This window comes from Gopherus flavomarginatus, chromosome 9, assembly GCF_025201925.1.
Source record: "Gopherus flavomarginatus isolate rGopFla2 chromosome 9, rGopFla2.mat.asm, whole genome shotgun sequence".
NCBI classification, from domain to species: Eukaryota; Metazoa; Chordata; order Testudines; family Testudinidae; genus Gopherus; species Gopherus flavomarginatus.
The window spans coordinates 78266076-78287445 of record NC_066625.1 but is presented as its reverse complement, the minus strand read 5'-3'; the positions used below and the strand labels follow the sequence as shown (position 1 = coordinate 78287445).

Genomic DNA, 21370 nt, shown 5'->3' with positions numbered 1-21370 from the left:
AGGCTGACTCTAGCCCCGCACTCCAGCTCACTCTCCTGATAACCGGGGGGGACCCACCCCAAAGGTTGAAAACTAAGATTACAGGTGAAGCACTATGGCCTAGTGGATAGAACACTTGACTGGGACTCTCAAGACCTGGGCTCTCGTCCTGGCTCTGCAACTGGCCTGCTGGGTGGCCTTTGGGTGAGTCACTTCCCCACTCTGTGCCTCAGTTTCCCCAGCTGCAAACTAGGGATAATGATACTGCCCTCATTTGTAAAGTACTATATAATATTGTTATCACTAGATGATAGTCCCAAAGGGCCGATAATACCCAGCACATCAGCATCTTCGACTATATTTAACGTGGAACTAAAACCCTGTGTTTGTGTCCCCAGCCTCCTCCTTCCCCGGGGCATTTCACTCTGTACCAGCTCTGTCCTGGGCACGAGAACCAGCACCACGCAAGGCAAGGCAAGGCATGGGTAGGAAGATGTGAATCCCACTGAGGCCATAGAGCTCACGACACTGATGCTGTATCTGGGTGCATTTGTAGAGATGCCGGGGAGGTGAGAGGCCTGGAGCTCAGAAAGGAGAGCTGTGACCCACCACCAAGTGGCGTCCCAAGGCAGCATGTGACACAGGGGCTGAGGAGTGGGACTGGAGGTTACTTCAGGAGGAGTTTTTGCTAATGAAAGAGCCCCAGAGTCCAGGGTTGCTGAGACCTATGCAGTCACTCCACCAGAAGGTTGGAACAGCTGGCACTAGGAAGCTGGAATAGTCACCTCGGAGCAAAGGCCCTTCATGTGGGTGACCCATTGCAGAACCATGGTGAGGCGAGCGACAGGAGAATCCAGCCCTGATCACCACAGAAGGGCTGACTGGACGCAGTGTCTTTTGTCTGGGCACATCCATAAACTTGCCCTCCCCACCTGGCTGGGTTACAGCCTCCCTGCTTCCCAGTGCAGGACTTGGGGGATGCAGCAGAGGGAATCCTGCCATGTCTCTATTTATCACCATCCCTCCCCAGAACACAACCCAAAGCTGCTCTGCAGCTCCAGTCTGTCTATCCTGAATGCAGACACATAGTCTTGTGCAGCGTGCTGTCCTCTAGTGGCTGAACTGCACTTTGAAAAGGCAAAGCCATCAGACTAAGGGAACGAGGAGGATATGGGGAGCTGTTTGCTGGCTGGGGGTGTCCTGAGAGCTACCAAAAGGCTACAACAGGGCTCAGGGCTCCCCATTGACTGGGTGCTCCTTAGCGCACCCTCCTGAATGCCGGGCCAGGATGAGAAAGGGACAGACCTGCCCAGGGATTCTCCTGGGGTAAAGTCCCTCACGGGAGGCTCTCGGCACTTCACGCCCTGAGCACTTTCTGGGTATCGCTCGGACAAGGAAAGCTGGGTGCTAGGAGGCTGGGGAGCAGGGAGAGTGTCCAGCAGCTGGGATGGCCTAAGCCAACCTGCCTCGCAGACCCACGCTTCCCAATCTCAAGGGCCTGTCCCCATCCAGGCTGGGAGCAGCTGCCAAGGGGCACGTTAGATGAGAAGGCGGCACAGGTGGATTTCTGGCTGGCCAGACATGTGGAGGCAGGAACCAGCAGCAGAGCCAGGGGTCAAGCTGGGGCACATCAGGGACAGTGGAAGGGGCCAGCAGCTGGGATGGGGCCAAGGCTCTTGCTGAGGGAGGCGTCAGCAGTGAGGTGCTCTGGAGTAGGACCAGGAATACGGAAGCCATGGAGGAGTTACTGTATCCTCGACCTACGTGCAATTTCCTGAGGAAGAGGAAAGGAAGGTCGGCCTCGGGGCTCCAAGGGGCACCATAGGGTGAGGGCTAGTGTCCGGCCCTGGGTCACACACTGGCTAGGAGAGACAGGGTGCAAAGGGAGGAACAACCAGGCAGTTCCCAGAGAAGTCAATTGATGCCAGGGCTGGTGCTGGTCAGTATAGTTATTAGTGACTGGGACAGAGGGTGAATCAGGAGGTGCTGATGGCACGAAATTATTTAGTGAGTCAAGGACAGGGAGGAGTGGGAGGCACCAAGCTAAACCAGCTACTGGGCAAGTGACTCTTGGCATCAGTCAGTTCAAGGGGATGCACAGTGGAAGGAGCAATTTAAATTCCTCGGACCTCGTCCTGAGTTCACTGTATCCTCTGCAGCACAAAAACCTGAGCTTCACTGACAAGAGAGAGCCACAAAGACACCGACTCAATGTTCAGTGGAGACACAGGTGTCTAAGGCCCTGCCTGTAGCAGGGTGCGTGTCATGCACAGCTGTAGCTACCCCAATGCAAAGCCCTAGTGGAGATGCACTGCCCCAGTGTAAGACTGGGCTCAGGGGAGCGCACCACTGCAAGCCCCATTGTGCACTGGTGCAGAGCGCCTGCTGGAAGGTTTACACTGGTGGCGCCACATCTGTGCAGTCACCACAACGCAACCACCCCCTACCTAGACAAGCCCTAGGAGGCAGGGCTCCGCTGAGATGGGGATAGAGAATATCCCTGCTGAAACCAAGGACACAGCCACACTTTGAACACTGGGTTGGAGGGGTCACCACGCCTCCAAAGAGAGTGAAAAGAAGAACGAAGGCAACTGGGAACTAGGAGGGGCCTCCAGAAGGAGGCAAGATGAAAGAGGTGAGGGTCTGATTCTTGCCTCTACTCTGTCTCCCTTACACCACTCCTGCTGTGTAAAGGGGCCAAAACGCCCCCCTGGGGAATTCCCCAAGTGCAGGAGCAGCTTAGGGCAGGTATACATAGCCATCCCCCCCATCCCTTTTGACCCCCAGAGCAGGGGAGCGGAAGGAGCACTCAGGGCATCACTCTGGCTGTTCTAGACCATGAGGCAGCCCACAGGCAGTTATAGGGAGGCTGCCATTAATCAGAGCAGCCTCTGAGCTGCTCTAACTTATGACAGGAGCCAAACTGAGCCCTGAATCAGCCCAACATCTGGGTGGCACAAAGTTGGCATAAAGCCACCTTTGCTCCCTCTCCCTGGATCATAGTGTCTGCTCTGTGCCTCCTGAGTGGTGTGGCCCAGAGCCTGGCACTTGGACTCTTTTGTCTGGAATGAGGAAGAGTGAGAGAGGCGAGGGGAGAGGGATACACAGCAACCCAGAGACGGCCAGTCTGGCTCCTCTCTACCCAGCCCCACGGCACAAGAAGGAGGGACAATAAGTCAAATGTAAAAGATTCAAATTTCCCACAGATGGAGGAAACCACTTTCAGAGAACATGAAATGAACCCACAGAACTCATTGCAGCAGCATGTTCCCAAAGCTAAAAGCCACTGAAGAGCACCTGATGGTCCATCAGGCAGAGGTAAATGACTAGCACTATTAACTCGCATGTTGCAGGGCATCACCAGGTCAGAAACTGTGGTCAGGAAGACATTGTGCTTAGTATTGAACTGTGGCCCCAGGGGCCTTGGTTTCCTCATGCAACTTCTGCTCAGTGAACAGGGGGCAACCAAACCCAGCTGCAGGCTACCTACAGGGAGGGGCATAGACCTTCATATGGAGCATCCAGTTCTGGCCACCAATCGTGACAGCACCAATGGCTAACAGGCTGCTGGTCTGTTGGGCTGAGACAGTTCGGACATTTCTAGAACCCCAGAAGCTGAAGCACAGCTGACCAGATGAGCTGCCCAAAAGGGGTCCCTTATGTGATGGTTGGGGGTGTTTCTGCCTATGAAAGAGCCAGAGCTGGGCATACATCGCTTCTCTGGCCAGCAGCAGAGATGCCAGGAGGCTCTTCAGAGGAACAAGAGGAATCAGACTTTTCTTCCTTAGGGGCTTTGCACTGGCACTCCATCAGTGGGAAGTCCCAGTGTAGATGCCCTGCACTGGTGTGAGACAGGCCTTGAATCAGTGTGACTTGCTCTGGCTTCAAGTGAGCCATACCCGCAAGCCCTGCTTTATACCCGCACAAGCCCTCCACACTGGGGATTTACCCCAGTGCAAAAGTCCCTAACGTAAACAACCCATTGTCTTTAGGAAAACAACCCCCGCAAAGCACACACAAGCCCCGTGCTCACAAGGGAGGGCGACCGGGACAATTCCACTGAGAACTGGGCTGGACACATCTCAGTGCGTCCTGCGCTCCCTGCACCTGAGGATGCTCACAATTCGGCTTCTCTGGGTGAGCAGCAAAAGGGGCCCCTCCCTTTCCTCCATCTCCACCCCCGCTGGCAGCTCACAACAGCTCCTCTGCCCAAGCTCCTCCCGACGCGGTGGGGCGCCATGCAAGGCACGGCCTGTGTCTGGAACTTCCCAACTCTCGCTCACCCAGCTTCCAAGGGGGATTGTACTCCTCTGCCACTTCTGTGACAGATTCATCAGCTGTCAGAGGAGGCCCGCAGTTCTCAGCCACCCAGAGACCTGTGGGGAATCTGGGACTACACTGAAGGTGGCCCCTGCTAATGAGGGTCCCTGGGCAGGTTTGTATAGTATCTCTATTCCAGTGGAAGGCAAAGACTGGGGAGATATTACGTGCAACCCATCAATCCTTTTCCCTTCTACAGTCTGATCAATGCCATGCAAAGCCAGCTCGGTCACCTGCTTTCCCATTAGCCATCTCCCGTCTGCAGAAGAAATAATCTCAATGCGGCTCAACCCACCAGGCAGCCTATCATTCCAGTGGGACCTCGCTGGGCAGGCTGGTTGGGCTGGAGGAGGGGCTCCAGAATAGGGGCTACTGGAGTTGTGGGCTCCTGCTCCGAGAAGCAGCATTTGGGCAGAAGGAAGGCAGGCCGGACACACTGGCAGAGCTCTGAGGCCTGGCCCAGGAAGGGGTGCTCAGGGATAGACTGTGGCACTGGAAATGAAGGGACAGAGGCATCGGCTCAGTGGCTCTGGCTGAAGAAGCCAGGTGGCTCGGCACAGGCAGAATCCTCTTTCTGACACAAGTCTGCTCAGTAACAGTTGGTTGGCCAGCGTCCACAGCACTGCACTAGGCACATAACCCGCCATGGTCTCCAAGCCTTGCTGGGAGGCAGATTCTCAGGCCAAATGGAGACCTGGCACAGGCATATGCAACTTTACTGAAGTCAGCAGAGCCGCAACCTCTTGCAACTGGTCTCTAGCTGGCCCTTGGGCTGTGTTTGTGCACACCGTTTGCTGGGTGATGTCTGGCGCTTCCATTCCCTTTCCCTGGAAAGGCGGCTGTGAGTCAGCCGTGTCCCTGTATAACCAGAGTGACTGCAGATGCTCTGGAGGGGCCAAAGGTCACGGCAGGCATGAAGGTGCCTCCTTCTAGGAGTGCTAAGCGGGGAGAGGAGTTATCCATGCAAAGCAGGGACGCTGAGCCCAGCCCTGGGAAATTAAACCACACGGGCACTGGCTGCAGCCAACTGTAAGGATAGTACAGGGGCAGGAACATGAGTTCAAGGGTTTGTTTACACCAAGACACTGCGCATTTAACCACACCAGTGTACTTAAAGCAGGACAGCCCCTGCTACTGTACAGTTTGACAGTGCTTTTACCAGGACAGCTTATCCCTATACGGGAAGGGGAATACGGCACCTTTGCACTGGTATAACTGTGTCCACACTAGAGGAGCTACTGAATTAACTGCTTCAGTAGGAAAATCACAGCCCTACGGGAAAGTGGGTTTGACCTGCATGAAGGGCCTGTAACAATCCCCATCGCTAACCCCAGAGGAGCAACAGAGAGGAGAGTCTCCAGACACCGGCCCCGAAGGGCATTTGGTGGCACTCTGCTTGGAAGTAGCCCCTGTGAAATGAAGGCCCGGGACAGACAGAGCTAAATGATTCAGGGGCTCAGCTCCCCCAGATCAGGATCTTTCCAGATTATCCAAACAGCTCAACTGCCTTCATTTCTACAGCCCTTTGCAGTCTCAATCCAGCCTCTCTCATAGACCGCATCTCTTGCAACTCCTGCCTCTTCCACAGAACTGTCCTGCTCTTGGTTAGAGTGCCTTCTCCTCTGCAGCCCCTGCTACCTGGAGCAGCCTTCCCTGCCTCTCTCCACCCCACTGACTCCCCCAGCCGGCTCCAAGTCTCAATCCAAAACATCTTCACACCCTGGGATGTGTATTTCCCTCTCCCTCTGCCGTCACAGTCTCTCGCTGCGCCTGCCTCTAACTTGGCAATGTGCTTTGGGTAAGCGCTCTGCATAAACAAACACTGTGCAAAACAAAGATGGATTGAATTACAGACCTTTGTAATGATCTCACTAGCAGCCAAAACCTCAGGGACCAGAATCCTGTCGAAACAGACAGACCAGAGGCGCTGGTAACATAGGGGCATGTAGCCTCTGGGGACCCAACGTTCTCTCCCAGCTGATGGCACAAGTGAGAATGAGTTGGGTGACTCTCATCCTAGTGGATATTTGTCCATATCAGGAATCAACCCCATAATCTGGCATCATTGGCAGTCTCAGCTTGGGAGACCCACAGGGCTGGAACAGCAAAGGAGGGAGCCAGGGCAGAGTGTGCTGCTGGTCAGGACAGAGGAGTATCAGAAGGGCTGTGGGGAGGGGGAAGCTGGCACAGGCCCTACCCTACTCTCTATCTACAATCCCTTTATCCCCATGATATCTGACAGCTGCCTCCATTCTGGCTGGTCCCAGCCAATTCTCATAAATACCACGTTCACACATGCATCTCATAAAGGGCTGACAGTCACTGCTGAGATTCCTGGGTGCGGAGGAGGAAAGTGGTTATATGTCCCACCAGCGGCCTCACGAGTCGCTTTGCCTGACCAGGTCGTGGCTGAAACGTACATAAAGAAGCATCCTGGAAGATACAGAAGCCACCTAAACCTCTTCTGGCATCGGCACAGTCTGGATCCCCACTAGGGCATGGTAAACGGCCTGGATGTTCCTGCAGTACAGTGAGGGGTGACTTGTATGGATCCCCCCCAGTATCTGCACCCCATTGTCTCTAGCAGGAGAGTTCACTTAATCACTCACTGGAAGATTCCCCAGCAACCCCTCCCATCATTCTAGGCTGACACGAACTCCAACTCTTGCCGTTCCCACCAGAAGGGCCCACGTCAGGCAGGAGGTGTGACCTACGCGCACCACTGGAAGAGATTCCTCTATACATCAGGCAGTACGCGCAGGGTGTGCCAGAGCCATGTATCTGCTGCTTCCCCCGTTAGCAACCTACTACACCAAGGGCCTCTTCTCTCCCCTGTCTCCATATGTGCAAATCTCACCGTGCCTGGTAAGTGAGCCAGTCTCCCCCCGGGCTCTGAGACCACTGAGGCCTGACCTGGCAGGCCCACTCCTTCAAGGCCCACATATTAGAGAATTAAGCGCATTCAAGTTTAACTAGGTCCGGTTATACCAGACACCTCTTGTGATTTGGTGTGACCTCATGGCATTGGCAAGGCACGCTGGCCTGTGGGACCATTCTTCCTGTCCCCCAGGAGAAAACACCTGCATAGCAGGTGACCCCTTAAGGGAAATACTAGAAAGTCTCCCCCTTCTAGGGGTGCACAGGCTTCTACATGGGGGACCCCCAAGAACAGGGTGCCACAGATTCCTGTGTCTCTCTAAGGATGTGAATTCTGCTCACCCTGTCGTAGGCAGCTACCCAGTCATGGTGGGTCGCCTTCCCCTGCAGCGTGGGGCACGGGTCGCTTACTGGTGGATTCTCTGCAGCTTGAGGTCTTCAAACCAATTTTGAGGATTTCAATAACTCGGTCCTGGGTTAGGGGTTGTTATAAAATTGGATGGGTGGGGTTCTGTGGCCTGCCTTGTGCAGGAGGTCAGACTAGATGATCATATTGGTCCCTTCTGACCTATGAGTCTATGAGTCTATAAGGTTAAGGACGCTCCTGGCCCCTCACCTCGAAGCCCTCTACAGGGTGTGATTCACAATGTAAAACACTGTTCCCCTTCTCCAGTCAGAGAAGGGAGCAAGGCAGCTGGCGGTTATATGCTGGGGACATGATCTCTGTGCTGGGGCAGGGGGACCCCACCCTGCGACGGGGAGCCCAGGAGCGATGCACACACTCCAGCACTGTATTGCTGGCAGAATCTGTCCAGTACCAGAGCAGCAGCTGAGAAGTAGAGAGGCCCAGATGGCAAACTCCTCCATCCTGCCTTACCCACGCACGCTGTGCCGGAGCACACATGTGCTTCCCACGCTGCCATAAAGGAAACGCTCTCTCTCCAGCCAGCACACTGAGAATTTAAGAGCTGCCCTTTGATGATGCCAGTGCAATGACAGGGGAGAAGATACACCAGGGCCTCAGCCCAACAACATGGGATGGCATGGCCAGTCCACCTGGGAAGGGTAGGCTCTGCTTATCAGTAACCAGACTCTATAGAGAACATAACTAACCAGAGGAGTTGGGGCACTGGGACTGGATCAAGGCACTTTCACCCCTAGGTCACTGCTTCACACAGAGCCCACGATGGCAGCGGATGGAGAACATGAATGTGGCTGCTGGGTGGACTGAGTGAAAGGAGCTGATGGGGTCGAGTCCTGTTCCTAGCGGCCAAACGGCCATGTCACATCTGGCGTCCTCTCCGGCAGTCTCAGCAGAGAGGTCGGGGATACAATGAGCCAAGGAGACTGGACTGCCCTCTCCCATGGGTGAGGAAAACTCATGTTCCCCAACCCATACCTGGCCTGGAGTGACGCAGAGGCCTCCTGTCTCCAGGGCCATTGGTCTGGCACCCTGCAGCAGCACTAACGTCACTAGGAAAATAAATGAAGCACATCAGCCCACGGAGCCCCCCTTTGGGACGCTGAAGTCCCTCTAGCTGCAAGGTAGCCCAGCCACGGCTCACATCAGGCCCTCGCAGTCCACAGGCAACCACTCCATCAGGTGGCCACGGGTTGAGGCACGCGGGCAGACTCCATGCTGAGTGCATCTCAGCTGGAAGTGGCTCTTGGCAAATTTTGCAAGGCTTTTCCAAAAACAAGGACAAGCCACAGGTTCATCCTGGGAACATGATGCTGGCTGGAGCTCAGCACCCTCCTGGCCTTTGGAAAAGCAGCACAGATAAGGATAGTGCCTGGCCTTAGCTGACTACAGCTAATGGGAAAGCTTGAGCAATTCCCCTGGGGCAGGAAGATGCTGAGTGGCTCATGGTCAGAACCAGGTCCCCAGAAGCCCAGTCACAAAGCCAGATGCATTGCCAGGGCACTCGGGGATAGGGGTAAGAGTCCAGCCTGCTCAACACAAGGACACTGCCAGGGTTACTCAGGGGCCCATGCCAGCCACACAATCCTCACCCACTCGCCCACTTAAGCCAGGACCAGGAATGCTCTGCTCTTCCCATGCTTCCCTGTTAACCCTTCCTGGTCTAGATTCTTATAGAGCTTTGCGAGTCACCCCTTTTCCAGCACTGGATGGGAGAGTCCATCAGTTAAAGGAGGAGCCCCAGCACACACACACACACCTGGGAGATCACTAGCCCATTTCACTAGCCAGGCCTCCTCCCTAGCTCTCAGCCTTGCGCCCCCTGGCTTGTCCCCACCTGCAGCACACACCAGTAGCAGCAGCGCTGGCTTCACAGATCCAAATGAGAAATGTGACCATTCCGCTCTCCATGGAAGGAGAACAGGGGGAGAGGAAAAAAAACAATCTGAGAGCGGAACGTTAATTAATTGAGGCTTTTGTTCAATTTCTAAACAAGCTTTTAAACGGCAGCTTGAGTTACACTGGCTCTGCTAATATTACAGCGAGACGGCCCAGCCAAACTCAGAGCGACCCACTGGCAGCTCAGGTTACCAATGGGGCTGCTTTTCCAGGAGCGCGTGGTGTTCAGGATCACAGGCTCAACGGGAGAGGTGGCCGTGGCTGATCGCTAGCCAAAGGGCTGCCTTCATGCACAGCTGCGCTCACACTGCACGTTTTCCCCCCACGCAGACAGCTGGGAAAATCTGCTATGGCGAACTGGCAAGTCGGCACGCAATTCGAACTCGGTCCACTACGGCTCGACAGCCAGGCCATGACAGAGTGACGCGCTGCTGCTCAAAGCTGTGCAAACTGAGCCCTCTGGGCTGGTTTAAAGGTAGGGGAAGGAACGACAGCATGGCTTGGGCTTGGAAACTGCCCAGAAGAGAGGAAGGTGGCAAAGAGCTTCTCAGCACTGGCAGCATCCGAAGATATGAGATGTCAGGGTCCAGACCCTTGGTGCTGGTAATTCCTCTGCCATTGATAGGGGAAAGGAGAGCGAATGCCCCAAACACACTCCAAAGAACTGGGCCCCAAATATAACAAACAAGGACACCTAGGCAGCTGGCAAGCTGTGATCACTACCCTGATTGGCTAAGAACTGCATCCATTCCGTTGCATATTACCCCTTTCCCCTACCTCGGCCCACTCTTCTGTCTCATGCCACTGTGATGTCATTTGTTAAACTCTCAGCTCTTTGAGGCAGGTCCCTGTTTCCTATCTGCTTGTGCAGCCCCGAGCACAAGGGGGCCCTGGCCTGGATGGCCTCTGGAATGTTACATCACTAGAGCAAAATGCTTCCAATGGCTTCATCCCAAGATGGCGGGAGATGAGAATATTCCTTCTTGCAGTGGGATGTTTTCTTTTGAAGACCTGTAGCAAAAGGGCTCATGGCCTCTCCCGCTGGGCTTTGGAACAGAAAGAGGGTTTTAAAATAACAGTGAGTGAAGTGTTCACCACCTAGAGTCCTCTTCCTCCCACCCCTCGGCCCCTTCTCTCATTCCCAACCCTTCCCCTGATGAAAATGGCCTTGTATTTCCACAGTTCAATCCACCACAGAGACCCTGTGAGCGTAGCTTTACCAGCTGTCATTTGGCAACGGGGAAGGCATCACCTTAGGCCCTGTGGCCTTTCTGAGAAAGAACACGCCCCACCAGTGTTTTCACAGCCACACGAAGCAAAAGCCTTCATGGGAGTCTCTTGAAAGCTAGAGATTCCTTCGCAGACACCGGGCGTCATGCAGCAAAGACTGGAGAACAGGCCCAGAGACACAGGATCCATTACAGCAGCGCACACCAGAGCTCCACTACCCACCCTGCCAGTACAGCCCCCCACCCCTCTCCAGAGACTGACAGGAAAGCTATTCGCTTTCTTTTGCACACCATTCCCCACGAGGGGCTAGCGAGCTAAAAGACCCTTGCCCCCAGCTCATCTCACTTGCTGCCCAGTGAGGCAATTGCACTTCACTAAGTCATTCTGGCTAATGAAATAAAAGCCCCAATGGGCTTTTACACTAGGAAACAGGACGAATCCGGATGACGCAAAGGTGACATTCGGCATGAGGGAGCATCACACTCTTCTCTTTGGGAAGGGCAGTGGATTCGTTATTAGGTGGATTGAGAATGTGCCCATCGCCCTAGCATCTGGGCACCGTAACTTCCTTGGCAACAACATAGTTTTGGCAGGCCAGGAAGGGGCTGAACTATAGCCTATATTTACAATCTCGAGGTGGGGGCAGGGATGATCTTTGATACTTCCCTCCCTGTGAACTGACCCAGTCAGCCCTGTCCTAGCCTCCCTTTCTGTCAAGGGCGGAGTGAGCAGAGTATTCTCGCTAAACACAAGTTTCTGTCCTAGCCCTTTCGGGCTTTGCGCTCAGGTCCCTAAGGAATCACACACAAATCGCAGGAGGAAACGACTTCTTAGGTGCCATCTAACGTGTCCCTGGCCAACCAGGTTGCCCCCTCCAAGTACAATTGCTAGTGCCACTTGTAAGCATACTGAAAGCCCGGATTTTCATCTCTTCCATGGGGAGACTATTTCACTGTCTCACAGATCTCACTGTCAAGACGTTTTCCCTGATATTTCAGCCTAAAATCCCGAATCACAGTAGTGATGGTTATGGACTAACCTCAATTCAGCTACCACCATTTCTTCCATAGCTACAGAAGTCCATTTAGGAAGTTGGGGATCCAGGGAAGACATATTATTCTAGATGTAACACAAACAGATATACTCAGTCACCCTCTCATCATTCCTCTCCTGAAAAGATGCTCTTCTCCTGAAAACATTTGCTAATGGAGTTGAGAGGTCTAGGGGCTGGGTTTTAGGTTTCTGTTTGGGTTGGGTTTTGTTGACGCCAGCATTTTTCAATTTCAAAGCACTAAAGACATTTTCTAGACACAAAGGGTTCACATTGTAGTAACTCATCCAGCAGTTCAGACGTGTGTATATATACACACAAACACGTACTAAGTAACAACCACACAAGCTGCCTCTGAGCCACAGTACAGTAACCAAATTGCTAGTTCTCTTCCCTCTTACAGCGTGTTTGATGCTCACAGTTTAACAAGAAAGGGTTAAGAGAAAAACACAACAAACGGTAAGCACAGTAATAAACACAAGTTTCTCTCACTTCCCTAGTGTTATCTGGATCGCTCTAGCATCCACAGCAGTACTCCAGCACAGGGCAGCACAGGGTAAATACGGGCCATTTGGCACGCAAACATTACATTAGGTTCGTATTTACTTTCCCTGATCCCGTTAGTTTCTGGAGAGCAGATTTGCTGGAAAGGGAAAGCCATAGCATGGGAATAGGTCAGCGTTACTCACTAGAACTGGACGTGGGAGGACTGCGTGGGCATTCATTACATTAAACCCGTTAACGGCAATAGGTCTGTGTTAGTCCAGTCATCTTTATCTGGCAAAGGTGCCTCGCAATGCTCTTAAGGAGGGTATCGCAATTATTCCATAGTGGTGCTGCAACTGCACTGTGACCAAATAGCACAGCCTCGGAAAAGAACCATCAAAGAGCACCCTTTCAACAAGCTATTTCACAATGGAGGTGGGAAAATAAATAACCGCCAATTACTCATCCCAAACCTTGCTGCATTTAACTGCTACAATAAAGAATTCCACCTCATTTCTGCCCAACTCCCACAGGCAACTTACTCAGGGGGCTACATTTCCCTAAATGCTCACATTTCAATTAGCATTAGAATAAGAAAATGCCTTGGAGTTCACCTCCCCGAAAATGTACTGAACGTTGAAGAGAGGAGATTGTAGGAGATGAGGGATTTTTTAAACACACACACAACATGATGGAGGGAGGAGGGGGGACCAGTCCTTTCCCTACTCTATGCTGATGAGATTTGCATAGGCTTTAGCTACCAGCCTCTCCAAACAAGGATAATGCAACTTCCAGTTGATTTTCCAGATAAACAAGCATGCAAACAAACGCAAAGTGCTCAGCTAAAAATATCTGCCTCCTACACATACCCCCACTACGCTGAGATCAAAATACACAAATTCCAGCTCAGCATCAGAGTAGAGCTGGAAAATTAGAACAACTTGAGGGGGCATCTCACACTCTCTCTCTTAAAAAGGAGAAACTGCAGATTCCCAGATCCACGCAGCCAGGGCAGAGGAGGGTGGATTTGCCAGTGGGGGGATAAAAAATGACATTCTAATCCGATCCGAAGTCTCTGAAGGAGCAGGCGGCTTAGAACTTGCTTTAGGTGCCCAGTTTGTGTGTGTGTTTTCATCTCTGTGCTAACACAAATGGGGGAAAGAAGAGGTCGCTTTACAGCATCTCTGCCTGCTGCCCGCCCCTGCTAAGCCATTTCATCTCATTTACTTTATCCCACTTAAACGTGAGCCAAACTGTTGCTGTTTCGGTGGGGGCAGAAAATGAGATTCGCGTCCTCTGCACCGCAACCGAGGCATAACGGGTCTGAGGCAGGGAATAACCATCATCCATAGCAATGCTGAGGGCACCTGAAATCCACATCCCGGTTTCTCCCCTTAAACACACACACACACACACCCTGGGTCTCGGGCAGCGGTAGAAAAAAGGGCACCCACTGGGGTGGGGGTGGGGGCCAGAGCTGACTTACATTGAAGTGATGTTCCTTGAGATGTCAGTGATGTTGATGCTGGTGTTCCCATTGCTGGTGCCTGAATCCTGCCCTTCCAGGAGAGGGAAGAGGTTCCCATCATCCGGCTTCTTGCAATTGATGTCTATCTTGCTGCAAAGGCAATTCGCAGGGCAAGCCAGCACCGAAAGCAGATAGTCTCCCCAAATGCTCCAGAGCAAAAATACCCTCCAGAAACTGCACTTGGTAGGGCAAAGAGAGACATCCATCTCCGACTGCTGCTTCTAAAAAAGAGGAGGAGGAGGAGGAGGAAAGGGGGATGGGGGGAGAGAAGGGGAAGGAAACAAAGACAGAGGGAGGAAAAAAAAAACTCAAACGATCAGATGCAAAAATCCTCCAGCAGATGAAATCATGCTGGCAGCTGGCTAGGAGAAGCTGTAATTCCCCCTACAGTAGCGGTCTGAAATGCATAGTGCCTTGTTGATTGCAGGCTGGCTCTCGGTATCAGGCGCTCTCTCGCTCTCTCGGAGGGACTTCTGAGGATTGCAATAGAAGATGGGGAGGAAGCACGCACACACACACACACACACACACAAATGGTGCTAAAGTCACCAAGTCCCACCTACTGGGCAGAATTAAAATTGACACACCTGCAAAAAAAACCACACAGAGGCAGAAGAGAGGATCAGGAGAGGAGGGTGCACCCTTTCCATCCCCTCCTCCGTGCTGGCTGGATCTGCTGCAGCAGGAGATGCATGCAAAAATAGAGAGAGAGCGAGAGCGCTAGATTGCACAAGAGCCTGCAAAGAGATCCCCTCTCGGCGTGTTTCCCTCTGCAATAAAAGGGATCCCCCCCAACCCCCTCCACTTAAAAAAACAAGAGGCTGCTCTCAAAGCTGAGGACTGGAGATGAGGAAAGGCATCCCGGATAGAAGAGAAAAAGTTCCAGTTGGGATTGCAATTGAGAAGAGGGGGAGGGGAGATTGTCTTCTGCTGCTTTTACTTTTTTTTTCTCTTTTTTATTTTATTTTTTTGCTGCAATCCGGATAGCCAGCAGAAAAGCCATGCACTGAAACAGAGGAGCCTACCCCCAGTGTGGATTCCGGGTCCTTTTTAGGTACGCGTGTATTTTCTAAGGATCCCGGGGAGATAAAAGGCAGCTCCCAGGGATGGGTGTAAAATAGATTGGAGCGCGCCCAAGAAGCACTTTCTAGAAAATGCACCCCCACAAAAATCGAGGCGGCTGGAAAAAATGCAACGGGGACCCACTGGATGCTTTGGAACTGCCAGGAGAGCTCCAAGGGGGGATCTCCTTCGCCCCTGTGCACCGACGGCAGCAGCTTCTGCAATCACACACACACACACACACACATACCGAAGAAGAATGAAGTGTTGAAAAGGCTGAGCGGAGAGCGCCGAAATGGCACCAGGAGAGCAGTGTGTGAGAGCTGAAAAGCAGAGCGAATTAAGATGCACGGTGCATTTTTGGCAAGCACAAACCCGAGCAGATCAGGGCTCTGCTTAATTTGCTCTGCTTTTCTACGGCGCTTTTTTTACGTGCTTTTTTTTTTAGTTTCTTGTCTCTGCTTCTCGGCACAGACACACGATGATAAAGGAGCAGAGCTGCAGGCGGGTGATGGGGAAGAGGAGAGGAATTACAGGTGGATCACTCCAGAGAGCTCAGCCTGGTCGCTGCCAGGAAGAGGGGCTGGCGGCTAGTCCTGGGGGGAGACACTGGAAGTCTTCGCTCTTTACTGAATCAGGGGAGGGAGGCCGCTCAGCAGCACGCAAACACGCCGAATCTACATGCAATCAAACCAGGCCAGCGGGGAGAGAGAGGCTGCAGACTGACCTGTACCTTTCAGTAAGGGGGCCCAGCAGTTCCTGCAACCCACACAAGGGGGCTGCTGAAGTGGGGCTGGCAGCTGGAATCAAACTCCAATAACATCCCTGTTATTTCTTCGCCTGAGTGTAGCAGTGAGCACCTAGAGGCCCACTCATGCATTGTGCCGGGCGCTGGACACTCTTAAGGCATTTGTTTGTTGTCCTAGACTGGACAAAATGGTCTAGTAAATAGCCTAGAGCAGGGGTAGGCAACCTATGGCACAGCTGCTAAAGGCAGCAGGAGAGCTGATTTTCAGTGCCACTCATACTGCCCTGCCCGCCGGGGGGCTCTGCATTTTAATTTAATTTTAAATAAAGGTTCTTGAACATTTTAAAAATCTTATTTACTTTACATACAACAATGGTTTAGTTATAGACTTACAGAAAGAGACCTTCTGAAAACTTTAAAATGTATTACTGGCACGCGGAACCTTAAATCAGAGTGAATAAATGAACACTCGGCACACCACTTCTGAAAGGTTGCCGACTCCTGGATTAGAGGGAAAGATCCTACCCGGGTTCTGCAGATGGACTAGATGGGACCTAACAGGACTTTTCCATATCTACTGCCTATGATCAATGGTAGTTGTACTGGTGTCCATTTGCTGTAATGTCTTCCTGAGTCAGAGGAAGGATGGTCTGGTAGCTAAGGCTGAAAGTTGGGGGGACTGAGCTCTTCCTCTGACCCCGGCCCGCTGTGTGGCCTGGGGCAAGATACTGAAGCCAAAATGTTCAGACTTGGGTACTCTAAAGATAGACCCCTAAATCCATAGTTAGGCAGGTAAATAAAAGTGGCCTGATTCTCATCAGCTCCAGTGGGAGCTGTCAGGACTCAACACCACTGAAAATCAGGTCAGTTATTTCAGCCCCTCTGTACAAACTGAAGTGCCTAACTTCAGGCACCCAGGATTGAAAGTTTTGCTCAGATGCCCATCCATGCCTCAGTTTTCCCACCTGTAAAAGGGGATAATGATCCTGACTCACCTCAGAGAGGCAGAAGGGTTTGTTCATTCTGTTTTGGGAAAAGCTTTGAGATCCAGATGTAGAAGAGGCTAGAGATCGGCAATGTCATTGTATTATTTGTTACATCTGTCAATATTTTTAAGGAGAGCCACCCCTCTCTTCCTCCCAGCCTCTGGAACGCAGCTTCTCATGCTTCTTGTTATGTATCTGTTGAGTGCTGACAGCATGCTTGGCGCTGCATGGAAGAAATCATCTCCCTGCCCTAAACAAACAGCAGGCTCCAGTGCAGACACATGGCTGTGCTGGGGACCAGAAGGGTGGGTTCCATCAAACAGTGGATTGGCGGTCTGCATGTTTTGTTAGCCAATAAATAACAACCCTTCTTTGGATGGCAGGTCAGCACCAAGGGGGTTTCCCTCTACTAGACCCTGCCATGAGGTCAACCGCCTGTGTTTGTGATATCACAGTGTGTTGCCATGGAAATGACTGTAATGTCACTAGCCTGGCAAGAGGACATCACTGCAGGATCTAGCAGAAGGAGATGGCAAATCCCTTTGTTTGAGGGCAGATCTCTTGGATAACTATGCAAAACAGAACAAGAGCAGCATCTGAGGGCTACCCACCTACTGCAGCCTGCACTTTCAGGGCAATGGATTTGCAGATCCTACCCGTGCTCTTGTGTTCCAAGGAGCTGTGATCTTGTTTAGCATTTGGGTGTGACTCATGCATGAGCATCTCGCCCCATGGTGGCAGACCCGCTTTAAAGAGAAACTTTATGGTTTTAACACCTTCAGTCCCTGTGTAAATTCTCCTCCGCACATTTTGGGAGCAGAGCGAGAGACATTTGGATTTAGAACAAATGAGAAACCTCCAAAGACCCTTTGGAGAGCTGCTTGGGAACAAGAGGAGATATGGCAGAATAAGCTTAATTATGACAGCAAAATGGGACTGCGGAGGGGATCTGTGATTTATATGCTGGGCTGGAGCCATGAGAAGCCAAGAAGCAGGGCTGCCTGGCACCTGGGGCGGACAGGAGGAGAGGAGAAATGTCTGTCCCAAAAGGATGACCAGACAGGGAGAGGACAGGTGTCACTTACCTCAGGAAGTGCAGAGGAGCAGTCAGACCTGGGAAGCAGCCAGTATTCCCCAGAACTGCGCTGCACCAAGAGCAGGCGCGCATGGGGTTAACGGTCATCGGGACCTCTATGTCTGGGTCTGCAGTTACAGAGCCAAATCCTGACCTTTTCACCCAGGCAAAATTCCTGGCTGAGGAAGGAGGGAGTCAAAGCTGAGTAAGGGATTCAGAGCTGGGCTCGTATGTGTTAGCTAGTGGGCTTGATTCACTGCTGGGGCAAGTAGTGTCCAGCCAGGGCAGGGGCTCCAGTAGAATCCCCCACCAACAGAGGATGCGCAGCAAATCGACCTAGAGGGCACCTCTGCCAGGGGCCTTCCTTGGCTCTGGCCCCTCCCCTAGCTCCCCCCCCCCGCCCCATTTTAGGGCTGCACCAGATGGCTCTGGGCACAACAGGTATATGGGCCGCTTGCACTGTTATGCTTCTTCTACTCCTGAGAGGGCTCCCCTACAGCTGGAGCCTAGGTCCTTCAAGCAGAAGTGAATCTAGCCCAGTGTTTGCACAGTGCTTTGAAAACACAGATCCAGATTTTATTGTGTGCACAAGTCCCCTGGGCATTCACAGGGATTGTGCATGCAAAGTCCAATTAGGTGTCCAGGTGACCATTTGCTCAGCTACTTCAGTGATGGAGAGCCCTATAAGCACCTGGACAGATAGACACACATAGGCACTACCATCATGCAAATAATAATACAGGTTTAACCACTGCCCTTCATTTAAGATAACTGTAAGAGGCAGTTAAGTGTACGTCATCGCCCAAAGCAAAGGCATAAGTGAGATCAGGAATTGACAATGTGGGCAGAGGGACTTTGCTCAGTATTATTGTAACCAAGGGTTCGTGTGGTGAGGAAGAAGCAGGACAGAGACAGACACTGCCTGGAAGTGTGATGTGGCCCTGGGAGAAGCCTAGAGAGAGATTTAGGGTGGAGGTGCCAGCTAAAAGAACCTTGGACCTGTGAGCAAGGACACTGCCTCCCATTGTTTGATTCCTCCAGTGTTCAGGGAAACGGGACTTTGTATATTCTTGGTAAATAAAAAAGATTGCATCAAAGAAGTGCCTCATCAATGTCTCCTCCAGTGGAAACAACCCCAGGGTCCCAAACTCTGATTAGCTGCTTGAGTCACAAGAGGTAACAAAATAATAACCAAGTAATTACCAGGACTGATTGTGCAATCGCAGGAATTCCATACCCAAGTCACACCGGTGCATTTTTCACAGATCATTTTAAAATCTAGGCCATAAAGTGCTGCAGAGGGGCTCTGTGCTATTATTATGGCATATAGTGCTGCAAGTGTAAATAATACTCATGCATAGCTTTGACGGAGTTTACCATCCTGAGGCATTGTACAGCCATGAGACAAACAGAGGCTAGGGACACCATTCCTTACCCATCCTGGCTAATAGCTATTAATGGACTTAATCTTCATGAATTTATTTAGTTCTCTTTTAAACCCTGTTATAGTTCTAGCCTTCACAACCTCCTCAGGCAAGGAGTTCCACAGGTTGACTGTGCGCTGTGTGAAGAAGAACTTCCTTTTATTTGTTTTAAACCTGCTGCCCATTCGTTTCATTTGGTGGCACCTAGTTCTTATATTATGGGAACAAGCAAATAACTTTTCCTTATTCACTTTCTCCACACCACTCACGATTTTATACACCTCTCTCATATCCCCCCTTAGTCTCCTCTTTTCCAAGATGAAAAGTCCTAGCCTCTTTATTCTCTCCCCATATGGGACCCGTTTCAAACCCTAATCATTTTAGTTGCCCTTTTCTGAACTTTTTCTAATGCCAATATATCTTTTTTGAGCTCAGGAGACCACATCTGCATGCAGTATTCAAGATGTGGGCGTACCATGGATTTATATAAGAGCGATAAGATGTTCTCCATCTTATTCTCTATCCCTTTTTTAATGATTCCTAACATCGTGTTTGCTTTTTTGACTGCCACTGCACACTGCATGGACGTCTTCAGAGAACTATCCACGATGACTCCAAGATATATAGATATAGATATATAACTGGTGAAGCAGCAGCATCCGGCTTTGCCAGGAGCCAGGGATTTTTAGCAGGGGAGTGTGGAGGAATCCGTCTGTTCTGTGCTTCAGAAATGCCCGCAAAACAGAGACATAAGAACTCTGTGCAAAAAGCATACCAGTGGCTCCTCTGCAATTCACACCACCTCACCGTCTCCCCTACAGGCCTCAATAAACACATGGAACAAGAAAAATTCCTGCAGCACCTTCCAGAAGGCATCTGAGGCAGGTGAGAGATCACTGCTATCTCTCTGTCTCTGCCAGGACCCGGTCAGTAACTCAGTCAGTGTCCCCAAGGTTGCCAACAGTGAAAGGAATGACCATGGACACTTGGTGTGTGTCTTTCACCAATGCAGTCTCCATAACACACCTGGACTTGCACAGGCACGTGTCTGCCAGGGGACAGCCAGATGCCAAGTACTTGTTCCAGACAAGCCACCCAAGTGGCATTCGGCAGTAAAAATTTCAGTCACTACTAAGCTAGGCTGGATTGAAACTGATTAGAGGTGAAAGGCATGGGCTGAGGGACATACTGGCTGCCACTTCCAGCAGCTGGAAGTGCTTCCATTGGCCCGGAGCAGTGAACCGCAGCCAGTGGGAGCTGCGATTGGCCGGACCTGCGGACGCGGCAGGTAAACAAACCGGCCCGGCCCACCAGGGGCTTTCCCTACACGAGTGGCATCCCAAGTTTGTGAAACACTGAATAGATAGGAAGACGAATGAAGAAGTCAGAAAAATGACAGGACAAGGCACACTCTCACAAATAATCTGCAAAAGAAGACATCAGTGACTGTCACGGAGTGTGGAGGAGTCCGGTCCTGCACCCCTCTTCCTGGGACCCACAGTGACTTTTAGCCAGCCAGTAAAACAGAAGGTTTATTGGACAACAGGAACACAGGTTACAGCAGAGCTTGCAGGCACAGTCAGGGCCCCTCCACCAAGTCCTTTTGGGCTTTCAGGGTGCTTGGATCCTAGCTAGGATACCCTGAATTCCGCCCACACAGCCCCAAGCCCAAACTCAAACTGCTCCCCTCCTGCCACTCCCTTCCTTTGTCCCCTTCCCGGGCAAAGGTGTTGACCTTTCCCCTCCCTTACCTAGCTCAGGTTACAGGCCCTGGCATCGTCCATCCCCTAAAGTCCTCCCCTGCTCTCCCACTCCCCACACAGAAAGTCCCTACTGCATCACAGACATATGCTGAGAATGGAAAAAGAAGACTTACCAAATATCGCCCTTGAATGGAAGACCTATGAAAAAGAGAGGAAGACAGCAAATAACATGGAAACGAAGAGTTTTGAGCAACATCAAGCACCACGACATGAAATGGGAAGATTTGAAGAGAAGGGCAGTTGACAAGCAAGGATGGCAAAGCACAGGAGGGACTAAGGTCTAAGGTAAGGACACCGATATATGCTCCGTCCTTATAGGATTCAGCATCTCCTCCTTTCTCTAATCTTCACATTGATTCAGCAACCCCAGAAACGTGCCTCACCCTGTCCCTTATTAGCAGAACACTACTAAGTTATTCAATAGTGGTGATCTAACACTTCTCTAACCCCTCTCACCCAGAAGGACCCAACCGCACTTTACAAACACAGGATATATGGAAGTATCACTTTGCACATAACTG

At 51.7% G+C, this 21370-nt stretch overlaps 1 protein-coding gene across 5 annotated transcripts in view; it reads right to left on the bottom strand.

Moving 5' to 3' along the window:
* The window catches only part of NTRK3 (neurotrophic receptor tyrosine kinase 3), a 338382-nt gene extending 319663 nt beyond the window's left edge, over positions 1–18719 (bottom strand). For all 5 annotated transcript variants that reach the window (XM_050967400.1, XM_050967396.1, XM_050967397.1 and 2 more), the window contains exon 1: positions 13750–18719. In XM_050967400.1, coding sequence (XP_050823357.1) covers positions 13750–13997 — 248 coding nt within the window. In that variant the 5' untranslated portion in view covers positions 13998–18719. The remainder of the gene's footprint in view (positions 1–13749) is intronic.
* Positions 18720–21370: the final 2651 nt, after the last annotated feature.